This window comes from Amblyomma americanum, chromosome 11 (genome assembly GCF_052857255.1).
Source record: "Amblyomma americanum isolate KBUSLIRL-KWMA chromosome 11, ASM5285725v1, whole genome shotgun sequence".
Lineage (NCBI taxonomy): Eukaryota > Metazoa > Arthropoda > Arachnida > Ixodida > Ixodidae > Amblyomma > Amblyomma americanum.
Window position 1 is genome coordinate 50309920 of NC_135507.1, and position 20059 is coordinate 50329978.

The 20059-nt window shown below is 48.6% G+C and overlaps 2 protein-coding genes across 2 annotated transcripts; both read left to right on the plus strand.

Annotated features, from left to right (window-relative positions):
• Window positions 1–5642: 5642 nt before the first annotated feature.
• LOC144110126 (isocitrate dehydrogenase [NAD] subunit gamma, mitochondrial-like) lies at window positions 5643–11507 on the plus strand. Its single transcript, XM_077642954.1, has 3 exons — window positions 5643–5944; window positions 8108–8404; window positions 10839–11507. Exons 1-3 carry the CDS (start codon window positions 5702–5704, stop codon window positions 11463–11465), a joined length of 1167 nt encoding a protein of 388 aa, XP_077499080.1. The 5' UTR covers window positions 5643–5701; the 3' UTR covers window positions 11466–11507.
• Window positions 11508–18944: 7437 nt separating this feature from the next.
• On the plus strand, window positions 18945–19688 carry LOC144109597 (uncharacterized). Its single transcript, XM_077642415.1, has one exon. The coding sequence runs from the start codon at window positions 18945–18947 to the stop codon at window positions 19686–19688; it is 744 nt and encodes a 247-aa protein (XP_077498541.1).
• The last annotated feature ends 371 nt before the right edge of the window (window positions 19689–20059 follow it).

Here is a 20059-nt window from a genome sequence, read left to right on the forward strand (position 1 = left end):
TGTCCAAAGATATACGAGACAGATACTGCGCCATTTACTTTCCCCCAAAACCAATTATTATTATTATTATTATTATTATTATTATTATTATTATTATTATTATTATTATTATTATTATTATTACTCACTTATGCTCAAAGAGCGGGCTCTTCGAATGCCATGCTTTGCCTTACTCTCAAGGTGCTTAGTAGACGGAAGCGAGGCAACCCTTGTTGCACTGGTTGCTGTATATTTAAAAGTCAGCTTCCCAAACACTAACATTTATGTCGCTTGTATGACACTTACATAAAATCACGCATCGTCATCGCAGTGAATGTCATGCGGAATGCTGCCAAAAGGTGCAAATGAAAACAGCGACGATAGCAACACGCCTCTCCTTGAAACTGATACGGCGTGAGCTACACTTCAATGGCGTCATATCCGCATAAAACTGTTTGCTCACAGAGTGAGGTACACGAGACCTGCGAGTAGGACATCAGGAGGAAACTACTTTGAAGAGCCACAAAAGAGCTCGTGCAGTTCCGGCACCGGCGCCGAATTTCTTAATACGCGGCTAACATCAAAGAGAAGATCCCCAAACACTTCTTCTCGTAGCTTATATTACGGCTGAATGCTACGACACGCAACAGCTGGTGAGTACTGACTGAAAGGGCAACACATAGAAAAGACGAAAGCAGGAGGGAGTCCTGAGAGGAAAATATGTTAAAACCTGCGCAGAAACTAGCACATGTGAAGCAGCCTTGGCGGACTTTATCAATACATAGTAAAAAAGTAATATGCACGCAAAGAAACATAATAATAAGATTTGAAACCCTCTCCACGAGGTTCAAATTACATTTCTTCTTCTGTTGCACACCCCTACTTTTGATTACCCATTGAAGAGTGCACTATCGTCAAGTAAACTGCGACAGATAACAACATGCCGTCCTATGGCACTGACCAATGTGGATTATCAGATTCATATGAAGGTGTTCGTGCGGCTCTTTCAGTCATTCAGGAAATTGTTGTTCCCCAACAAACATGTGAGGTTGAAGGACGGTCTGTTGTATATAAGACAAGGTGTACCCTTGAGCGCCGTGACGCCACCAGTGGCAACGTGGCCATCCTTCATACTGACCTTGAAAAGGCGTTCTAGTGTGTCACGCATGAAATTTTGCTTTCAGTTTTAGACCATTTTCAATTCAATTCTTTATTGTTCCAGAAATAATGGATCCTGGAAAGGGTCAAGAGCTAAAAGCTGTCTCGATAGCTTGACTAGGTCCATGACCCCTTCTACAAGGCAGTAGTGGTTTACAGCAACAGGTAGTGTCCATATTTAATTGACATCAAGAAATGCAAAGAACAATGAGTTGTACAATAGCAGAAATGCAATTAAATTATTAACTAAACAGCATATTTGAACAGGCAGTAGCTCTGGCATTTAGAAGCAAGTCAAGGTTTATTACAAAGAATAGCCTGGGCGCCCCATTAACGTGCAGCAGTGGGTAGACGCCCATTGTCTGATCTAGAGACGTCATCTTGAATCACAGGGGTTGCACCGAGCCCTACAAGAGAGAGCATGGTGCTGAAATTTATTCTTAAGTAAAACGTAGGTGTGTGCGAGCAGTATTGAAAGCTCTCATCTATCAAAGACGCAGGAATGCTGAGTTATATATGGACAAATATTTTGATGTGGTTTAATGAGCCCGTGCTCCAGAAAGGCACATAGGAGCCCGTCCTCCTATGTGGGTCAGGACTACTCCCTTTGTCCTGTCTTATTTTACATTCTTATTCACAACGACTTTAAGTATAGTGAGGATTGAGACTATTAAATGTGCTCTAAAGAGTGCTCTAGACTTTCTTGCTTTTCTTTTGTTGTCTTTTTTTGTTTCCACAAATAAATAGTTTCAGTCCCACACAACACAGCCTCAGATTAAGCTCGAAGGTCTAGTGTCTGCACCGCTCCCCAGTTTTGCAATCCCGAGACATTCATGAATCTACGCTTTTTTGTTTCGTGGGTGGGACTTCATCAAGTTTTGTAACAAGTGTTGTTCGCTTCGCCGGCAAACTAAACATTTTCGAAGATCACTCAGCGTATTACTGGGTGTCACTCCGCCGATGGCAGGGAGAGCGGCAAGCCGCCAGCGACTGGCTGAAACTTCCAGCTTTCTCGGAAGTTTTAAAAATTGGAAAGTAGTAAGGCACTCTTATTGAAGTATTAAAGGTAATGGTCCATTCTTCTGATATGTAGCAAAGTCTTTCTTTCAAAGTGTTTCCAGCGATCACACCGAACAGTTAAGGCTGCCATAGAAAACCAATGGGGAACGCTTCAGACGATAGCACAAACGTGAATAGAAAAAAATTACAAGACCGCCGTCGGGTTATCTGCGAATATATTGAGTGTTATAGTGAAATCTTAGATTATATGAAAAAATTGGGTTTAGAAACGGTTTCCCGTGCAAAAATCCTTTTGTCCAGAGTAGCTGGGTATGGGCACTGCTTGCGTTGGTTGACTCCTTTTACTCCGTGCGCTGAAGCCGCCATGGTTGAACGCTCTCTGACAGGTTTTGGCTGTTGCAAAACAAAGAATAAGATTCCTGTTTCCTGAGTCAATGCTGCCACAACTCCACACCAATGCTTCTGTAGAGCTAAACCTGAAAGTGAACTCACGGTTTTAATGCGTAGCTGACAAGCTCCGAATCGACTGATAAAATGCATAAAAATTTACCACTTTGCTCTGTAAATGATGAACTGGAACTGAATGGGCTTGAGCTTCCCAATTTTGCTGGGCCTGCACCCACTACCCAATTTGTATGGCCAAACTGACAAATGGTGCGCCCTGCCCTAGCTTGCACAAGGCCAACTCGGGCTCTACCAAACAGCGGCGTAGGAGTCATTCGAGCACCTTCCACCTTCCTGGATCGGGCCCCATTCTGGGTTTAGGCCACAATTCAAGCAGTCATCTAGGTGCTTTGGATATTATCATGATATTTCGAAGGATGTCGGCCAAAAAATTGCCGAAGCCATCACTCGATCTGATTGAAGAAATCTTTGTCACCATTGGTTGTGGAGTTCGATTAAACATTTGATCGCCTTCGCTTTGCGCCTCTGAATTTGATTTGCCTAAAAACACTGCAGGGTCGTAGGTGGGGATGTTGCATTTCTTGTTTTGAACTATTTTTCAACAATAGGATTTTTGAGACAAAATCATGGCTTTTGCGGCATGGTATTTCCAAGGTTGGCCCACGCCAGAAAAGCGGTGAATAATCGTAACTAGTACGATGGTTAACTAATTTTCAATAATTAACTTTTTAACTATTAGAGTTAGGCGCCTAGTTGCAATTAGAGATTTGCAGCTGGCCACCAGTAACCATCATTACAGTTTTTGGAATTTCGAAAACGCGATTACCCTCGACGCTGTGGCTCGACAAAATTTTGATTTTTCTACTAGTTACGTGCGCTGGAGGGGTTACTTTGCCTGCATTCTTTAGAAAGCGCATGTATTTTCGCGCGCTACAGCTCTCATTTCCTTTCCTTAAACCCAATTTTCATTTCATTTTCCTCCCCTTGAATTGAATTGGCTGTTTGGGAAAGGAAATGGCGCAGTATCTCCCTCACATATCGGTGGACACCTGAACCGCGTCTTAATGGAAGGGATAAAGGAGGGAATGAAAGAAGAAAGGAAGAAGGAGGTGCTGTAGTGGAGGGCTCCGGAATAATTCCGACCACCTGGGGATCTTTAACCTGCACTGACATGGCACAGCACGCGTGCGCCTTTGCATTTTGCTCCATCGAAACGCTTGCGCCGCGGTCGGCTTCGAATCCGAGTACACCGGATCAGTAGCCGAGCGCTTTAACCACTGAGCCACCGCGGCGGGTGGCTCAGTGGATTCTTTCCCTTACGGCGCGGTTCGGTTGCCCACCGAGATATGGGAGACAGGCGTCATTTCTTTTCCTTAAATTTTAGCCCAACGGGCAAGGCCTCTCGCCGAACGGGCGATAGCGTTCCGTGGACCCCTTGGCAACGCTGCAACACGCTGTCGCGTCGCACGGTTCACGGAGCTTAAGCGTCCTGTATTTTTTTCGTAAATACTGCAAATAAATGTTTTACACCACCACCACCTCAAAGCGTGATGGGGTGTCCACCGACTCAGAGAGACAGTTATGTGCCTTTCCTTTCTTCAAAATCAACGGCCTAAACGTTCCGATGGTTTTGAACAAAGCAAAGGCGCTGAACTGCCTCAATTTGTACGTGGACGCCACCGTCTTCACGCGAGAGAGGTCTATATTGACCAAGTGAGCCATTTAAAATTGCTATACTTAGAGGCTTCACACACATACCCGGAGAGTGCGACTAGAAATGCTTTTGCACTTAATGGCATAACCACCATGTAGGTCGTGATCATCAGCGTAGAAGCGGTGCGTATCGGCGCGCAGGTTTCACGCGTCTCCGCTTCGATGGCGGGGCGTTTTAGCAGGGTGCGGCTGAAGAACAAGCGTTGCGGTAGCTGCAGGCTAGACTCGCAGCGACCGGACTCCGGTTTAGAGCAATGCGCAGGTCTTAGCAGTGTAGTGTGTATAACAGTACATCACTGCATATGCAATGTATTCTTTTCCGTGAATCATTTCTGGTTCACCGAAGCCAGCCGACCCAGGGCGAGATTAGCCTGCGTGTGTGATCTTCTGTGCCCTTCCGTATAACTTTTCCGGCCTTGTCGGCCTGTTCCGCGTAGGTTCAAGCAGTTTATTTGGGAACCGTTACGGTGCATGCTGCTAGGAGTGTGGCTTCCTTGCCCTACGGGGCTGGGATCTAGGAACTCTCACTAATGTGGCGAGGGCTCTTTGTGACCGGGGCTATCTGTTTCTAAACCGTCGTCATCATTTCAGATGGCGCGGTTGTTGCGACGCGCGTCTTGTCTTTCAATCTTTCCTCTCGCAAATCTTTCGACTCTCCTACTGTCTCCACGTGGCAGCGATTGTGGCTCAGCATGAACCAGTGGGCAAGCCCGTGCACGTTACTTTTCATTCTTTCTTCAGTCTCAACAACAACAACAACAACAACAACAACAACAACAGCATGCGGCTATATTTAACGCTGGACGATAAACATTCGGGCACGTTTGTTGAGGAAAAGCTCGGCTACTGATCCGGAGTACCCGGGTTCGAACCCGACCGCGGCGGCTGCGTTTTCATGGAGGCGAAACGCTAAGGCGCCCTTGTGCTGTGCGATGTTAGTACACGTTAAATATCCCCTGGCACGTTAAAGAAATTTATTCCGCAGCCCTCCACTACGGCACCCTTTTCTTCCTTTCTTCTCTCACTCCCTCTCTTATCCCTTCAATTACAGCGCGGTTCAGGTGTCAGCCGATAGATTCTGCGCCATTTCCTTTCCCCCAAAACCAATTATTATTATCATTATTATTATTATTAATATTATTATTATTATTACTATTATTAATATTATTATGTAAGACTGATGCTGCGCCATTTCCTTTCCCAAAAAAACAATTTTCAATTTTTCACTGGAGACGCTTTCACTGTAGACGCACCGTGACGAACACTTGCGTGTTCGTCGTGTTCGTCACGGTGCAGGAACGCTGTTTGCGTTTTAGAACAAGGCATCCGGTCCAGAATTCCATTTGGAAATTCTTTAACCGCAGTTATAGAGGAACGCGGCGGAAGGCAGACGACGACGACAAAGAAAAGGTGTAGGCCAAGAAAGATGGCGGCGGCGTCCTGGTTGAAGACAGCGGCGGCGACGACCTACCGAAGGCTTCTTCTCGTCCGCAGCGTCGTTCGTAGCGACCCGGAGCAGCTGGGGCGGTGGTCATCGCCATCGCTCCAGTGGAGGCGTTCCTACAAGACGACCAAGTACGGGGGCCGCTATTTCGTGACCATGCTACCCGGCCATGGCATCGGGCCCGAAATGATGAACCACGTTGAGAACGTCTTCTTCCACGGAAAGGTGAGCGGTGCATTTTCGGCGCGTCCCGAGAAAGAGGGTCGCAAGCATTAATTCTACGAAGGACGCGTTTCCGGTACCTAAATACCAATTAAAAAGGGATTAGTAGGCTGGTTTTACACAGCATTGTGACGTTGCTCTTAGCTTAAACATGGGTAAAAGAGGAGGGCCCTGTCGACTACAGAGTGCTAGTAATTGTGTCTGATAACCCATTGTGAACATCAACCGAGAAGAGAGATAGGAAGCTGGAACAAGCGTCTGAAATATTGTTCTAGAAGGAGCCTGATGCAATCCATTTGATTTCTACTTTAATAGCGCCAATACTGCTGCCTCGGACTCATCATGGTTCCAACGTGTACTTCTTCCACTGAAACTGGTATTTGTTGTTTTTTTTTCCATCAGGGCTATCATACTCGCGTGTCCTTTACGCTGATTGCATATCACCGTTGTGCAACACATCACCAACGCGTACAAGATCCAAGTGATCGCCGATTCAGTCCGCCGTGCTCTCGTTAGTTCTATAGTGGACGCATGGTTTTTGTAGTGCCTCTCAGAAGCTGTTGCGAAAGGACTCGATTTGGAACTTACTACAGATCAGCGTTTTCTGCTATATCTTCTCTCAGATCACGCACCTGGAGGCGTCTGGGCAGCTAAACTATTTCTTACCTTCATAGCCTTATGGCTGCGCTTGGGTGGATGCGTATGAGTAATGTGCTCCCTTATTACAAATTTTACTCAACCTTGGGGTATTCCCCGAAACATTTGACCAACACTGTTCCCACTTCGAGTTACTGATCAATTCGCTCTCGCCGTACCATAAGCTAACTGTCCCGCTTAGCTCAGTTGGTAGATAGAATAGAAAAACCTTTAATGTCCAGCGGAAAGAGGGTAGCTAGAGGGCTCCTAGACGACGGCCGAAAGGTCTTGGCTCTTGGCGGCGGCTTCGTCCAGTCGGACGAGTTTTAGCTGAGTCACCGGGTCGGAGCTCAGTAGTAAGGTCTCCCATTGGTCTTTCGTCTTTATACCTCGTCCCTCCCGGGGGGCATTATGACATTCCCATAGTATGTGGTCCAAGGTGACCCTATGTTCTCAGTTTGCACATTTGTCTGAAAATTGCCCTGTGTACATAAGACCCAAGAGGGCCGGGTTTGGAAAGGTGTAAGTTTGTAACTGGCGTCAGTTTATGGCTCGGTATCTGTTCAAGGTTCTATACGCTGGAGGAAGTCTAGCTCGTTGCTAACGATAGTAAGCTGTGTGTAATTTCTCTGTATGCCACCATGTGATCCCTCTCTGTGAAGACCACCTCGCGCGGCTCCGCCCGGAAGGAAAAGCCTCGGGCGAACTCGTGGGCCGTCTTATTACCTGGCGGGGATGCATGTTGGTAGATCGACTGCTCCGGTGAAGCGGAGGTTCCGGACTCGAACACCTGTCAGGACGAATTTTCCTGGACTGAGGACCACCGGCCATAGATTATCAGTGGGCGAGGTTAACAGAGAAGACTCCTGGGTATACAGCCAATATCTGATGATGGCCCAAAACAGCAGAAATAAGCGCCCGTGTTCTGTGCCATGTCAGTCCACGTTTAAGATCTCCAGGTGGTCGAAATTATTCCGGAGCCCTCCACTGCGCACCTTTTTCTTCATTTCTTCTCTTAGTCCCCCCTTTATGCCTTACCTTACGGCGCGATTCAGGTGTCCGCAGATATGTGAGACATACTGCGCCATTTCCTTTCCCCAAAAACCAATTTTCAATCCGGTCCGTGGGTGTCATCGACAGCGCAGTTTTCTTAAGCATAGGAGGCAGAGGGGGAGGAACTCGAGACTGAAGACGAGACGGAACTCTTTAACGTGCACTGACATCACACAGCACACGGGCGCCTTAGCCCGTGTGCTGTGCGATGTCAGTGCACGTTAAAGGTCCCCAACTGGTCGAAATTATACCGGAGCCCTCCACTACGGCACCTCTTTCGTCCTTTCTTCTTTCACTCCCTCCTTTATACGTTCCCTTACGGCGCGGTTCAGGTGTCCAACGATATATGAGACAGATACTGTGCCATTTCCTTTCCCCCAAAACCAATTATTATTATTATTATTATTTTTATTGCAAGGCTGATAACTCCTGCAACTTAACAGCACCGCGGCCATCCTGTCGCGTTTGTTCTCGCAGGTGCCGGTTGACTTCGAGAAGGTCACCGTGGAGGCGGACGCTGAGGAGGCCTCCTCTATGGACTACGCCATCACGTCGATCCGGCGCTCGGGCGTGGCCATCAAGGGCAACGTGGAGACCCGCTCGTACAGCCCGCACGTGGAGCCGCGCAACCTGGTGCTGCGGAACCGACTCGGCCTGTACGTCAACGTGGTGCACTGCCGGAACCACCCGGCGATCAAGACGCGCCACCCGGACGTGGACGTGGTCATCATCCGCCAGAACACCGAGGGGGAGTACAGCTGCCTGGAGCACGAGGTTGGTGCCCATGCACTGCTAAATACCGGTGGCGTCACCACCTTTTTAACTATGCCCTGACTACATCCCTTGTTTAGCCTCTTTTTATCTGTACTTGCCGCACTTTGGCGCCTCATACGGGGAGCAGGAACTATTCTGATAGCGTCAACTGTGGGGGTGTTCCTCTACATTATATCAGGTGTCACAACTACTTTTAGCCAACGTTAAAAATCATGCATGGCGCAATGTTTGAACACAACAATTAGGTTGTGTCAGGTGGTCCCCAGGGAGCATATGGCAGGTGGTCCATAGAGGAACCTAGGGGGAAGGTGAGCCACCCAGGTCACGTGGCCTTGCGGTGTAATCACAACCTGCCCACCGGATAGCGCGCAACCTGACAACCGTGGCAGATGGCAGCTACATTGACGATTGGTCGCTCGGGGCGAGCAGCCGGGGCCGCACAAGACACCCCGCTAGGAGCACCTGTCAACGCAGGGCAGTGGCGCATGGCTTACCATTGCAACACTGCGCCAGCTAGGAGTGGTGTGAGGACTCTCAGGGATCCATGAATGTACAGTAAAGAATTGCCTTCTTCATGTATGAGAATTAACCCAATACGCTATCGCGTCATACCGTTACGGCGGAGCTTTAGTGTCCCCTCTATTTTTTTAACGAAAGTCGCACCCTGCAGCTGTGTGACCCTACTTTATTCCAACTATGGGAGCACTATAGCGGGTAGCGACTGGAGTAGCTTGGAACAACGTTTTCTTTTAAAGGGGCCGACCACTGACCGAAATGTTCCATGAGAACTTAGGTGAAATGAAATGACCTCACGTAACTCAAAATGAATGAATCAAGCGTCGTAGACCAATGATAAAAGGATTCATAATTTCATTGGGCCGTGGAAAACCTCAACAAGCAAGCTGAAGCGACGTTCTGCGGTGAAGCTTTCCCTACTATTGTGCATCCCACTATGTGACCACCACGTGAAAATGTCTTGTGAGATATTCAAGGGGCACTGAGGAGAACTAGACTTGTCTTTTGTCAGAGCAAAAAAGGAAAATCTGGATCTTTCTGGCCGTGTCAACCGTTGTATACCTCCAAAAGCACGTTTATTGCCGCTCAAACTATAGACTTAGAGATTTTCCCGCCAATCGACTGAAGCCCGCGATGTAAATACCGAAAGGCTGCGTCATCCTTTTCGATTACGGACATCCCACGCGCCGGACCTGTACATATGCTGATTTGTAAACAGAATACTTGTGTGTATATGTGTGCATAAATCATTAAAAGAAAATTAACGTTCCCCTATGCACCTTGGTTTCGGTGACTGTTGGCTCCTTTCATATATATATATATATATATATATATATATATATATATATATATATATATATATATATATATATATATATATATATATATGTATATATATATGTAGTACCTATCTCCAACTCGATCCTCTCTTCCTCTCCCCTCACCTCTTTCATTTCATTTCTCTAGTATGCCTGCAATCCCTCTATTTCCGCTGCTGCAGCTCAGGTGCTTCCCGCAGCGATGGCAGATGCCGGGGCTAGCAAAAATCTTTTCTTTCCTTTCTATCATTATTTTCAATAAACCACTACTACTGCTATGCTACTCCGTGATCAGCGAATGGCAGCGAACAGCGGAGTAGCGTATAGCTTCCCAGATCCGCGCAGTCCGGCAATGCAGTTTGCTGGACTGTTGGATACAGGATTGCATCAGTCTGCCCTCAGTGCGCTGTTATGGACATTGTGTTCGTCACGTTTCATTACGATTTTTCGCTCTTCAGTGAGCCTATTTGTGTTAAAGAGATGATAGGCCCAAATTGAAGTGCAGTACTTGACGTGAGTCAAGTGCATTCAATACTTGTGAAATGACGCGTTGTGTTTTCAAATCTTGGTCAAAGCAGTAGTTACGGTGCACTAAACCTTCCGCTTGGCTTCAATCAGAGGCTTTTAGCGGCTTTGCCTTTGGAGGCGCAAGTGAGGGTGCACGGGTCTGTCCGCTACTCTTAAGGTGTATTTGCCCTTTGGCGGCTGGGCCCACGCTTCCTTCCGCTTCGTAAATTTCCTTCGCGCAATGATTATAGCCTTTGCCGATCAAGAGCTTCGATATACAAGAAGACGGGCATATGCACTGATCGAGCAGTCCTTAGTAGAAACCCTTCACGCTGTTTCGAGAGAAACAGCTGTAGAGTGGAGCTTGTTGGGCATTAAAAGTTGTGGTGCTACCAGAAAATTTCTGCCCTGATATTAAGTTGCCGGTCCTCTTGACAAGAGTTATGCTATTCACCAAACATAGCACGGATTGAGAGTTCTATCTACTTGTTAGTTTTAAACTACCGTCATTGTTCATGGGTCAGTAAAGCGCGCACCGTGCCTCCAACTAGTAAATGCTGTCTCCAACTTTGAATTCTCCGAACTGCACGCAGGTCACCCAGGGGGTCGTGCAGAGCCTCAAGATCATCACGTACGCCAAAAGCCAGCAGATAGCGCGCTACGCCTTTGAGTACGCGCGCACCCATCGGCGCAAGAAAGTCACCGTAGTTCACAAAGCGAACATCATGAAGCTCTCTGATGGCCTCTTCCTGGAAACCTGCCGTGAGGTGGCGTCCGCATACCCAGACATCGAGATGAACGACATGATCGTCGACAACTGCTCCATGCAGCTGGTCTCCAACCCACGCCAGTTCGACGTGGTGCTGGTGCCCAACCTGTACGGCAATATCGTGGTCAACCTGACCTGCGGCCTGGTGGGTGGCGCCGGGGTCACTTCCGGTCGCAACTACGGCGACGAGTATGCAGTCTTCGAGACGGCCACGCGCAACACGGGTACGCCTCTGGTCGGCAAGAACTTGGCCAACCCGGTAGCGACGCTGTACGCCGCAGTGGACATGCTCAAGCACCTGGGCCTCATGGAGCACGCGTACACCATCCGGGACGCCATCCGCACCACCATCAACAAGCGCAAGGTGCACACTAGGGACCTGGGTGGAACGGCCACCACAACGGACGTCATGGAGAGCATCATCGATGAAGTGCAGAAGAACACAGCGTAGGCCTTCACCGGTTTTCGTCTTATACACCGCTCTATGCGCCGCATGACTGCTGTGGACGAGTGTTCTTCACGTTTGCAGGAGCTGCGTTACAGCAAAAAATACATTAACCGTTGAATCCAGTCTCAATTTCTTGATCCTGAATACGTACTTTAATCGCGATAAAAAATTTACGAGGCGCTAGTGCGCACCCACGAGGTAGCTTTATTGGCACCCGTCACAGAATTTGACGGGGAGTCAATTCCCAATCATGCCCCCCCCCCCCCCCTCCCTAGCCGTCGGCCGTGATCTTTTGGATCGCGGCGGCAGCCATAGCCAGACCGATGACTTGACGCTGTTCAATTTATTCTCGGCTGAGTAGCAGTGCCATCCAGGAATCTACACTTCTGTTAGGCTCTCCAAAGCAAGGGCATGTCCAGACCATGTGGACCAAGCCCGCAATTCTATCGCATTTCTTGCACCGAGGGCCGAACATCTTGGGGTGCCCTTTGCTTAAAAGCTGCGGATTCGGAAAGACTCCCGTCTGCAGTTTCCTCCACGCTACCTCTTCTCTCTCAGAAAATTTCTTGTGTGCACTTCGGTTCGATTGGCGTTCGAACCGGTATGATTAAGGATCTCCTGATACGTATTAAGCTCTTCACCGATATGTATGTGCTCCTCGCACAAGACACCGCTGGGATTCTGGGAAATGCGACCTCGGGCCAGCGTGTGCGCGTTCTCCTTGCACAGTTAACCTTGATGCGCCGGCGTCCAAACCATCGCGACCTGCTCTGCCCGAGCTTGGCCGACTGCGAGAACTTTTACCGCTGCCGCGGATATTCTGCCCGCGTCGCAATTTTTGATTGCCGATTTAGAATCGCTGACGATTGTCTTAATAATAATAATAATAATAATAATAATTGGTTTTGGGGGAAAGGAAATGACGCAGTATCTGTCTCATATATCGGCGGACACCTGAACCGCGCCGTATGGGAAGGGATAAAGGAGGGAGTGAAAGAAGAAAGGAAGAGAGAGGTGCCCTAGTGGAGGGCTCCGGAATAATTTCGACCACCTGGGGATCTTTAACGTGCGCTTGCATCGCACAGCACACGGGCGCCTTAGCGTTTTTCCTCCATATAAACGCAGCCGCCGCGGTCGGGTTCGAACCCGGGAACTCCGGATCAGTAGCAGAGCGCCCTAACCACTGAGCCACCGCGGCGGGTCTACTGTCTTGGCCCGACGTTGGGTCAGGGCCAGCGCAATGGCCACCTCCTCCGCCTCGGTCCGTCTCGTCCGGTTCTGCAGACGAGACTGGTCCTCCTCTCTCCCGCGAAACTGCCGCGCCGTAACGCTTGCCATTCTCGTATTCCGCGGTCTCTGTAGAATACATACTGCCTACCTTTAAACATGGTCTGTAGGGCTCTTCTCTGTCCTTGAATATGTACAAGAGGCGAGTGCGCGAAAAAATTTTTTTGTAGTGCCGTCAAGGAATCCAGTCGCTTCAAAAGCATCAAGGTGCGAGTGCACGTGCATGCTCTATCCGTTGCTAACAATACCAAACGTTTCGGTTTCCAGGCATAGCTACAATAAAAAGCTTCTTTCGCGAACACGCATCCCGTAAACTTTTGACATATATATCTCGAGTAGTAGTGGTGGAGCGGTTGGTTGCGCAGCGGATGCTGCAGCCATAATATGCCTAACACAAGACAGTGTGCATATTAGCTAGTAGGAATGGTTATTCATGCGAACCATAATGAGTGAAATAGCAGGCTATATGACTATTAGCTATCAGGTGTGGTAAGTAAAGCGTGCTTAGAGTTTCGGGGTCTTCCTGGTGCTTGAAAGGGTACAACGGTATATACTGGTAGGAAGGGGCTCCGGTCTTTCCCCCTGAGAGCTCGTATACAGCATGTGACAGCCTAATAATATGACGTAGTTCTTCACTACGTAACTTGTCTGCAGGACTTCCGAAGTGCATGACGGAGCTGATAGTGTTACAGAATCTGGCGTGGTAACAGAGTCTGGCACGGTGGGTAAAGTGCATTTGAAACAAACCAGAGACGCCGATCAGTAAAGATATTTCACCTTGTTCAAGATGAAGACCTTATCAGAAGAAGGTCATTTTTAAATTGGCTTCAATAATCACCCCAAGTGGCGTGCGAATATTGAGTTTGCATCTAACGGAATTGATTCCAAGGAAAGGCAAGCGTAGCAAGGGACGGAAGAAGGTTAGGTTGACGGAGGAGATTAGGAAGTTTGCAGGCATAGGGTGGGTGCAGCTGGCAATTGACAGGGTTAATTGGAGAGACATAAGAGAGGCATTTGCCCTGCAGTGGGTGTAGTCAGGCTGATGGTGACGATGTTTCGGTTCTATGTGTGGGATGTGGTATGTATGATTGGGGACTTCAGATGCAGCCGTGATGCTATCATTTTTTTCGGTTTGATGATTTTCTGCGGGCACCAAAAGGCATGACGCACCATGCATATGTATATCCTATACTCATGCAATCAAGACAAGTCATCGCAGAGTGCAGCTCTCTACACAATCGCAGTGGGAGGCCACGCTGTTTATCTCGCACTCGGAGCACCCGGAGGTTCAACGTTTAACTCCGAGTCACGGAGCAGGCCGGAGAGGTCGCCGAGCGACATCGTCGGTCGGCCACCTGGCGTCCGGCCTACACGAGGAGCCCACCGCGGGCAGGGGAACACCATCCCAACCCCTGCCTAAGAACTCTAAGTTTACCTCCTCCTCCTGGAAGCAATGAGACAAAAATGAATTGAAATAATAATAATAATTGGTTTTCGGGGAAAGGAAATGGCGCAGTATCTGTCTCATATATCGGCCGACACCTGAACCGCACCGGTTTATAATTTATGGGGGTTTAACGTCCCAAAGCAACTCAGGCTATGAGTGACGCCGTAGTGGAGGGCTCCGGAAATTTCGACCACCTGGGGTTCTTTAACGTGCACTGACATTGCACAGTACACGAGCCTATAGAATTTCGCCTCCATCGAAATTCAACCGCCGCGGCCGGGATCGAACCCGCGTCTTTCGTGCCAGCAGCCGAGCGCCATAACCACTGAGCCAACGCGGCGACATGAACCGCGCCGTAAGGGAAGGGATATAGGAGGGATTGAAAGAAGAAAGGAAGAGATGCCGTAGTGGAGGGCTCCGGAATAATTTCGAAAACCTGGGGATCTTTAACGTGCACTGGCATCGCACAGCACAAGGGCATCTTAGCGTTTCGCCTCCGTAAAAACGCAGCCGCCGCGGTCGGGTTCAAACCCGGAACTCCGTATCAGTAGCTGAGCGCCCTAACCACTGAGCAACCGCGGCGGGTTTGGATTAGAACCTTGAACATTGGTTTTCTGGAAAGGAAAGGACGCAGTAACTGTCACATATTTCACTCCCTCCTTTATCCCTTCCCTACGGCGCGGTTCAGGTGTCCAACGATATATGAGACAGATACTACGTCATTTGCTTTCTCCAAAAACCAATTATTATTAAGGTTCGAATCCGGCCACGGCGGCCGCGTTTCGATGGAGGCGAAACGCAAAATTTCTTATTATGTAAATATTTTATGTATATTACCTCTCCCCCTATCCCCTCTACCTGTCCCCTCACATCTTTCATTTAATTTCTCCATTCTGCCTGCTATCCTTTATTTCCGCTGCCCCACCTCAGGTGCTTCAGTATCGATTTCAGAGGCCGGGGCTAGCAAAAATCTTTCCCTTCCTTTATTATTATTTTAATAAAAACCACTTACTACTACTACCCGTGTGCTGTGCGATGTCAGGGCACGTTAAAGATCCGCAGGTGGTCGAAATTATTCCGGAGTCCTCCACTACGGCACCTCTTTCTTCCTTTCTTCTTTTCACTCTCTCCTTTATCCCTTCCTTTACGGCGCGGTTCAGGTGTCCGCCGATATATGAGACAGATACTGCGCCATTTCTTTTCCCCCGAAACCAATTACTAACGTGAAGGAATGCGAAAACATGTTGTGAGGAAATTAAAGTGGAGGCGAAACGGTAAGACGCCCGTGTGCTGTGCGATGTCAGTGCCCGTTAAAGATCCCCAGGTGGTCGAAATTATTCCGGAGCCCTCCACTACGGCACCTCTTTCTTCCTTCTTTCGCTCCCTCCTTTATCCCTACCCTTACGGCGCGGTTCAGGTGTCCAACGATATACTGCGCCATTCCCTTTCCTTAAAAACCAATTATTATTATTAAATTAAAGTAATAGTAATAATAATAATTGTTTTTTTGGGGAAATATAATGCCGCGGTATCTGTCTCATATATCGTTGGACACCTGAGCCGCGCCGTACGGGAAGGGATAAAGGAGGGAGTGCAAGAAGAAAGGAAGAGAGAGGGGCCGTAATAATATAATAATTGGTTTTTGGGGAAAGGAAATGGCGCAGTATCTGTCTCAAATATTGTTGGACACCTGAACCGCGCCGTAAGGGAAGGGATAAAGGAGGGAGTGAAAGAAGAAAGGAAGAAGAGGTGCCGTAGTGGAGGGCTCCGGAATAATTTCGACCACCTGGGGATCTTTACCGTGCACTGACATCGCACAGCACACGGGCGCCTTAGCGTTTTTCCTCCATAAAAACGCAGCCGCCGCGGTCGGGTTCGAACCCGGGAACTCCGGATCAGTAGTCGAGCGCCCTAACCACTGAGCCACCGCGGCGGGTGGCCGTAGTGGAAGATCCGAAATAATTTCGACCACCTGGAGATCTTTAACGTGCACTGACATCGCACAGCACACTGGCGCCTTAGCATTTTGCCTCCATAAAAACGCAGCCGCCGCGGTCGGGTTTGAACCCGGGAACTCCGGATCAGTAGCCGAGCTCCCTAGCCACTGAGCCACCGCGGCGGGTTTAAATTAAAGTACACAGTAGCTCTCAGATCTCGACATTTCGGTGGACACCTCAACCGCGTCTTAAAGCGTGCAACAAAAGGTTCACATGTCATCGGTCCGTAACCGTCGCAAGTCTCAGAAAGCATGCAATTGAAGGTGCGTATGTAATTGGTCCGAACCCCTCTCACAAGCTAGCCTCCAACTTGACTAAAACATTTAAGATACATATACAGAGAAATGTTATGACACGCAAGGAATGTTGTACAACGAATGGTTGCTCAAAATTTTGGTAACGTACTCGGGAATACTACGACCACGTTGAAGTCACCCAGTGAATGACATCGCGGAGATTCAGTCTGCACCTGCGATATCTGTTGCTCCAACCAGTTCTTTATTTCTCTGTTGCAAGCCTCACCTGTTAATCAAATGATGTCTTCAAACCTGAAATGAATGAATGGAATGACAATGAAACAATAAGAGAGAGACGGAGAGAGAGAGATATACCTTTAATTTGCACCTGTCAAAAATGACGGGGGAGAAGGCTAGAGCCTAAACCCCCATTCATTCCCCTAACCGTCGGCCGGAGTCCCTTGGGACTCGGCGGCGGTTAGGGCGAGACCGATGACTTGTTGTTCTGCTTCGTGGTTGAGCAATAAGCTCTCCCAGGATTGTACATTTGTATTTGGGTTGTTATAGAAAGGGCAGGTCCAGACCATGTGGACTAGATCTGCAATGCTATTGCAGTGTGTACATATAGGATTATAGAGTTTTGGATGCCATTTACTGTACAGATGAGAGTTTGGAAACGACCCGGTTTGCAATTAAAACAATAAAAAATAAAAATATGAAGGGAGTAAACCGGCCGCCGCGCCTGCCCGACGACAGCACGCACGCGGTCCCGTGATTGGGAGGGGTGTCACATTTTGCACGCTGCTACAGCAAGTTAATCCCATGACCTGCCGCCATCTTGAAATCACGGACGGAATGCGAGTAGTGAGAGCTTTCGAATGCGAGTAGTAGTAAGAGCTCACGCTCTTAAAACGTTCCTGCACTGACAATTGTTTCTGCGATATCGTTAGCGCCTCCACTACGGCACCTCTCTCTTCCTTTCTTCTTTCACTCCCTTCTTTACCCTTCCCTTACGGCGCGGTTCAGGTGTCCAACGATAAATTAGACAGATTCTGCGCCATTTCTTTTTCCCCAAAAGCCAATTAAAAAAATAAGAAAAATCTTTAGCTAATAATCATCGTCATTTGAATTCTACTCTTTCATATGTAGTAGTAAGTGGTTATTATTATCTTGTAGTAGTAAGTGGTTATTATTATTTTAATAAAAACCGCTTACTACAAATGCAAGGGTAGAATTCAAACGAATACCAGAAGAATTATAGAAGCCTCCTTTCCACAGGGCTGGAACTGCCTCGGCCTCGTTCTGCGCTTATGGCCATTTTTCCGAGATACCTTCGGCCTTGTGAAGAACTCCGGTAAGCGATGAGCTTGAAGAAGAGGCCAGCTATGCACTCTGTTTCGCAGTGCATATTGAGGCCAGCACTTCATTCACGCTGATACGAATACCTGATATTTCTTTCTCCTCCTAGAGGACAAGACACTCTTGTCATTCAGTGGGCAGCGTGCTGCTGTCCTGTAGCATTCTCGCTAAATTTCTGCATCTGGCCCGGATACTGTCCTAGTTACTATTTCAATCTTAGCATTAACATGTAGCGACTAAATTTCATTAAGGAGCTCCTAGCGTCCGCTCCACGGTACATTCTTTTTTTTTACTGCTAAAGTGCTTCTAGTCGCCTGCCCCGAGTTTCGGCGATGTGTGGCTGTGGCAAGTGTAACTGGCTCATTGGTTCAGTGGACGCGTCTCAATCGGGCTGCGAGTAGGCTTCGGCATCCACCTAATAATCGCAGCAGTTGTGCGTCTTCGCTTTTCTCAAAACCAGCGGAAGCTTGAGACTTCGTTTATTTTGAAGAAAGGAAAGGTGGATAACTGGCCCCTTGGGTTATCGGGACACTTCAACTGCGCTTTGAGGTTGTGGTGCTGGTGGTGAAAGACTTTTTAAGACTCAAAAAGAGATTTCGGGAGTCAGAAGACCCCGCTACATGCTCGGCATCCTTAGTCCTGGACACCGCACGACGAGGCCCCGCCTCGCGCCCGCATTACGAGAGACCTGTTGAAACTTCGTTTTCTTTACGTGTTTAACCTGTGTGTCCTTTGTATGTGATTTTCTCAAATACGCTTCATGAGACGAAACCCAGACACCTCTCGCTTGTTTATGGCCGGCGGCGGCTCCCCTCGGGCGACGGGACTCTGGGAACCCGAGGGAGAGGGCCAAAGGTTGAGACCAGCAGAGAGCGCCTCCGTCTGGAGGGGCAAGGGAAAAGGGCAGAACGAGCGGGGAGCCCCAACGATGAGCATGTAACTTTTCGAGCTCTTGCTCCCCTCCTAACGAACAGTTTGATTGTTTCTTGTTTCTTGCAATAAACGAAGTTACATAAACGATAACAGTCTACTGTCATTGGAAACGAAAGCTAAATCAGTTAGTTTTCTACAACAAAACTTTGGTGCCGAAACCCGGGAACGGATTAAACGGGGACATCGACCGGACCCAACGACTCAACGTGCCAACGACATCAACATGGATGTTCTGAAGAAAAAGAGGAAGGCCGTCAGAAGCCAAGCTACACGGCTGACTAAAGAAACGGACGACATCCTCGCTGCCGAGGAAGCACCCACCAACGAAAAGGTGAGCGTGCTTCTTGAACGTCTACGATTAGTCAAACAACAACTCAACGACGTAGATGCGGCAATCGAGCCAAATGTCAAAGATGACGAAGCGGAGGCTGAATTCGAGCAAGTCATCGAGTATGGTGACAAGGTTGCTACTTGCATTTGCCGACTAAACCTGAAGAAAGAGCAAACTGAACAAGCAAGCAAAGACAAGGAAATCCGATTTCAAGCTACCGTTGGTAGCGCTTCCGCGGCTCAGAGAATCAAATTACCAAAACTAGAACTAACAAAATTCGATGGCAAAAGGAAAAACTGGCAGCCATTCTGGGAACAATTCGAGGTGGCAGTCCACAAAAATACGGAACTTTCTAACATCGACCGCCTGAATTACTTGAAGACGCTGCTGACCGGAGAGGCCGTGACGGCAATTGCCGGACTGCAGGCATCAGGTGATTGCTACAGCGACGCGGTCGACATCTTGCCACAACGATTCGGAAACCCTGAAGCGTTGGTCCAGGATCATATGCAGGGCCTAATCGACGTGAAACCGGTGTTCTCTGCAAGGAATGTGCGAGCCTTGAGAGGGCTTTACGATGAGATACAGGTTCACATGCGGGGGCTGAAGGCTCTGGACATCGAGGACGATGGCTAACAGGCGATGCTCTATCCTGTCCTTCTCCGCGCTCTCCCGAAAGAATTGATCTTGGACTATCATCGTTCACATGCTGAGAACCAAGTGGAAGCGACGCCGGCGGTGGTCGACGATTCAGGTTCAACGACATCGTCGTCGGACAGCTCACAGCTGACGCCACTGCATTCCCTGCTCAGATTCTTCCGCTTCGAGCTAGAAAGCCGCGAGAGGACGCTAGAGGACCGGCCCGACGACGCACATGGTAAGCCTGCTTCTCACTTTGATGGGCACAAGGCACGAAAGCATCGAGGGCACGCTCGCCCTTCTTCGGCCTCAGCCCTGCACGATGCAGCCATCTGCATGCAATGCGTGTTCTGCGACTCAAAGACACA

Excerpts from the sequence above, each read along its gene's own strand:
- LOC144109597 (XM_077642415.1), top strand. The coding sequence starts at position 18,945 with ATGGATGTTCTGAAGAAAAAGAGGAAGGCCGTCAGAAGCCAAGCTACA.
- LOC144110126 (XM_077642954.1), top strand. The coding sequence starts at position 5,702 with ATGGCGGCGGCGTCCTGGTTGAAGACAGCGGCGGCGACGACCTACCGA. Across the intron at positions 5,945-8,107 it reads ACGTCTTCTTCCACGGAAAG|GTGCCGGTTGACTTCGAGAA; the intron begins GTGAGCGGTGCA and ends TTGTTCTCGCAG. Across the intron at positions 8,405-10,838 it reads ACAGCTGCCTGGAGCACGAG|GTCACCCAGGGGGTCGTGCA; the intron begins GTTGGTGCCCAT and ends AACTGCACGCAG.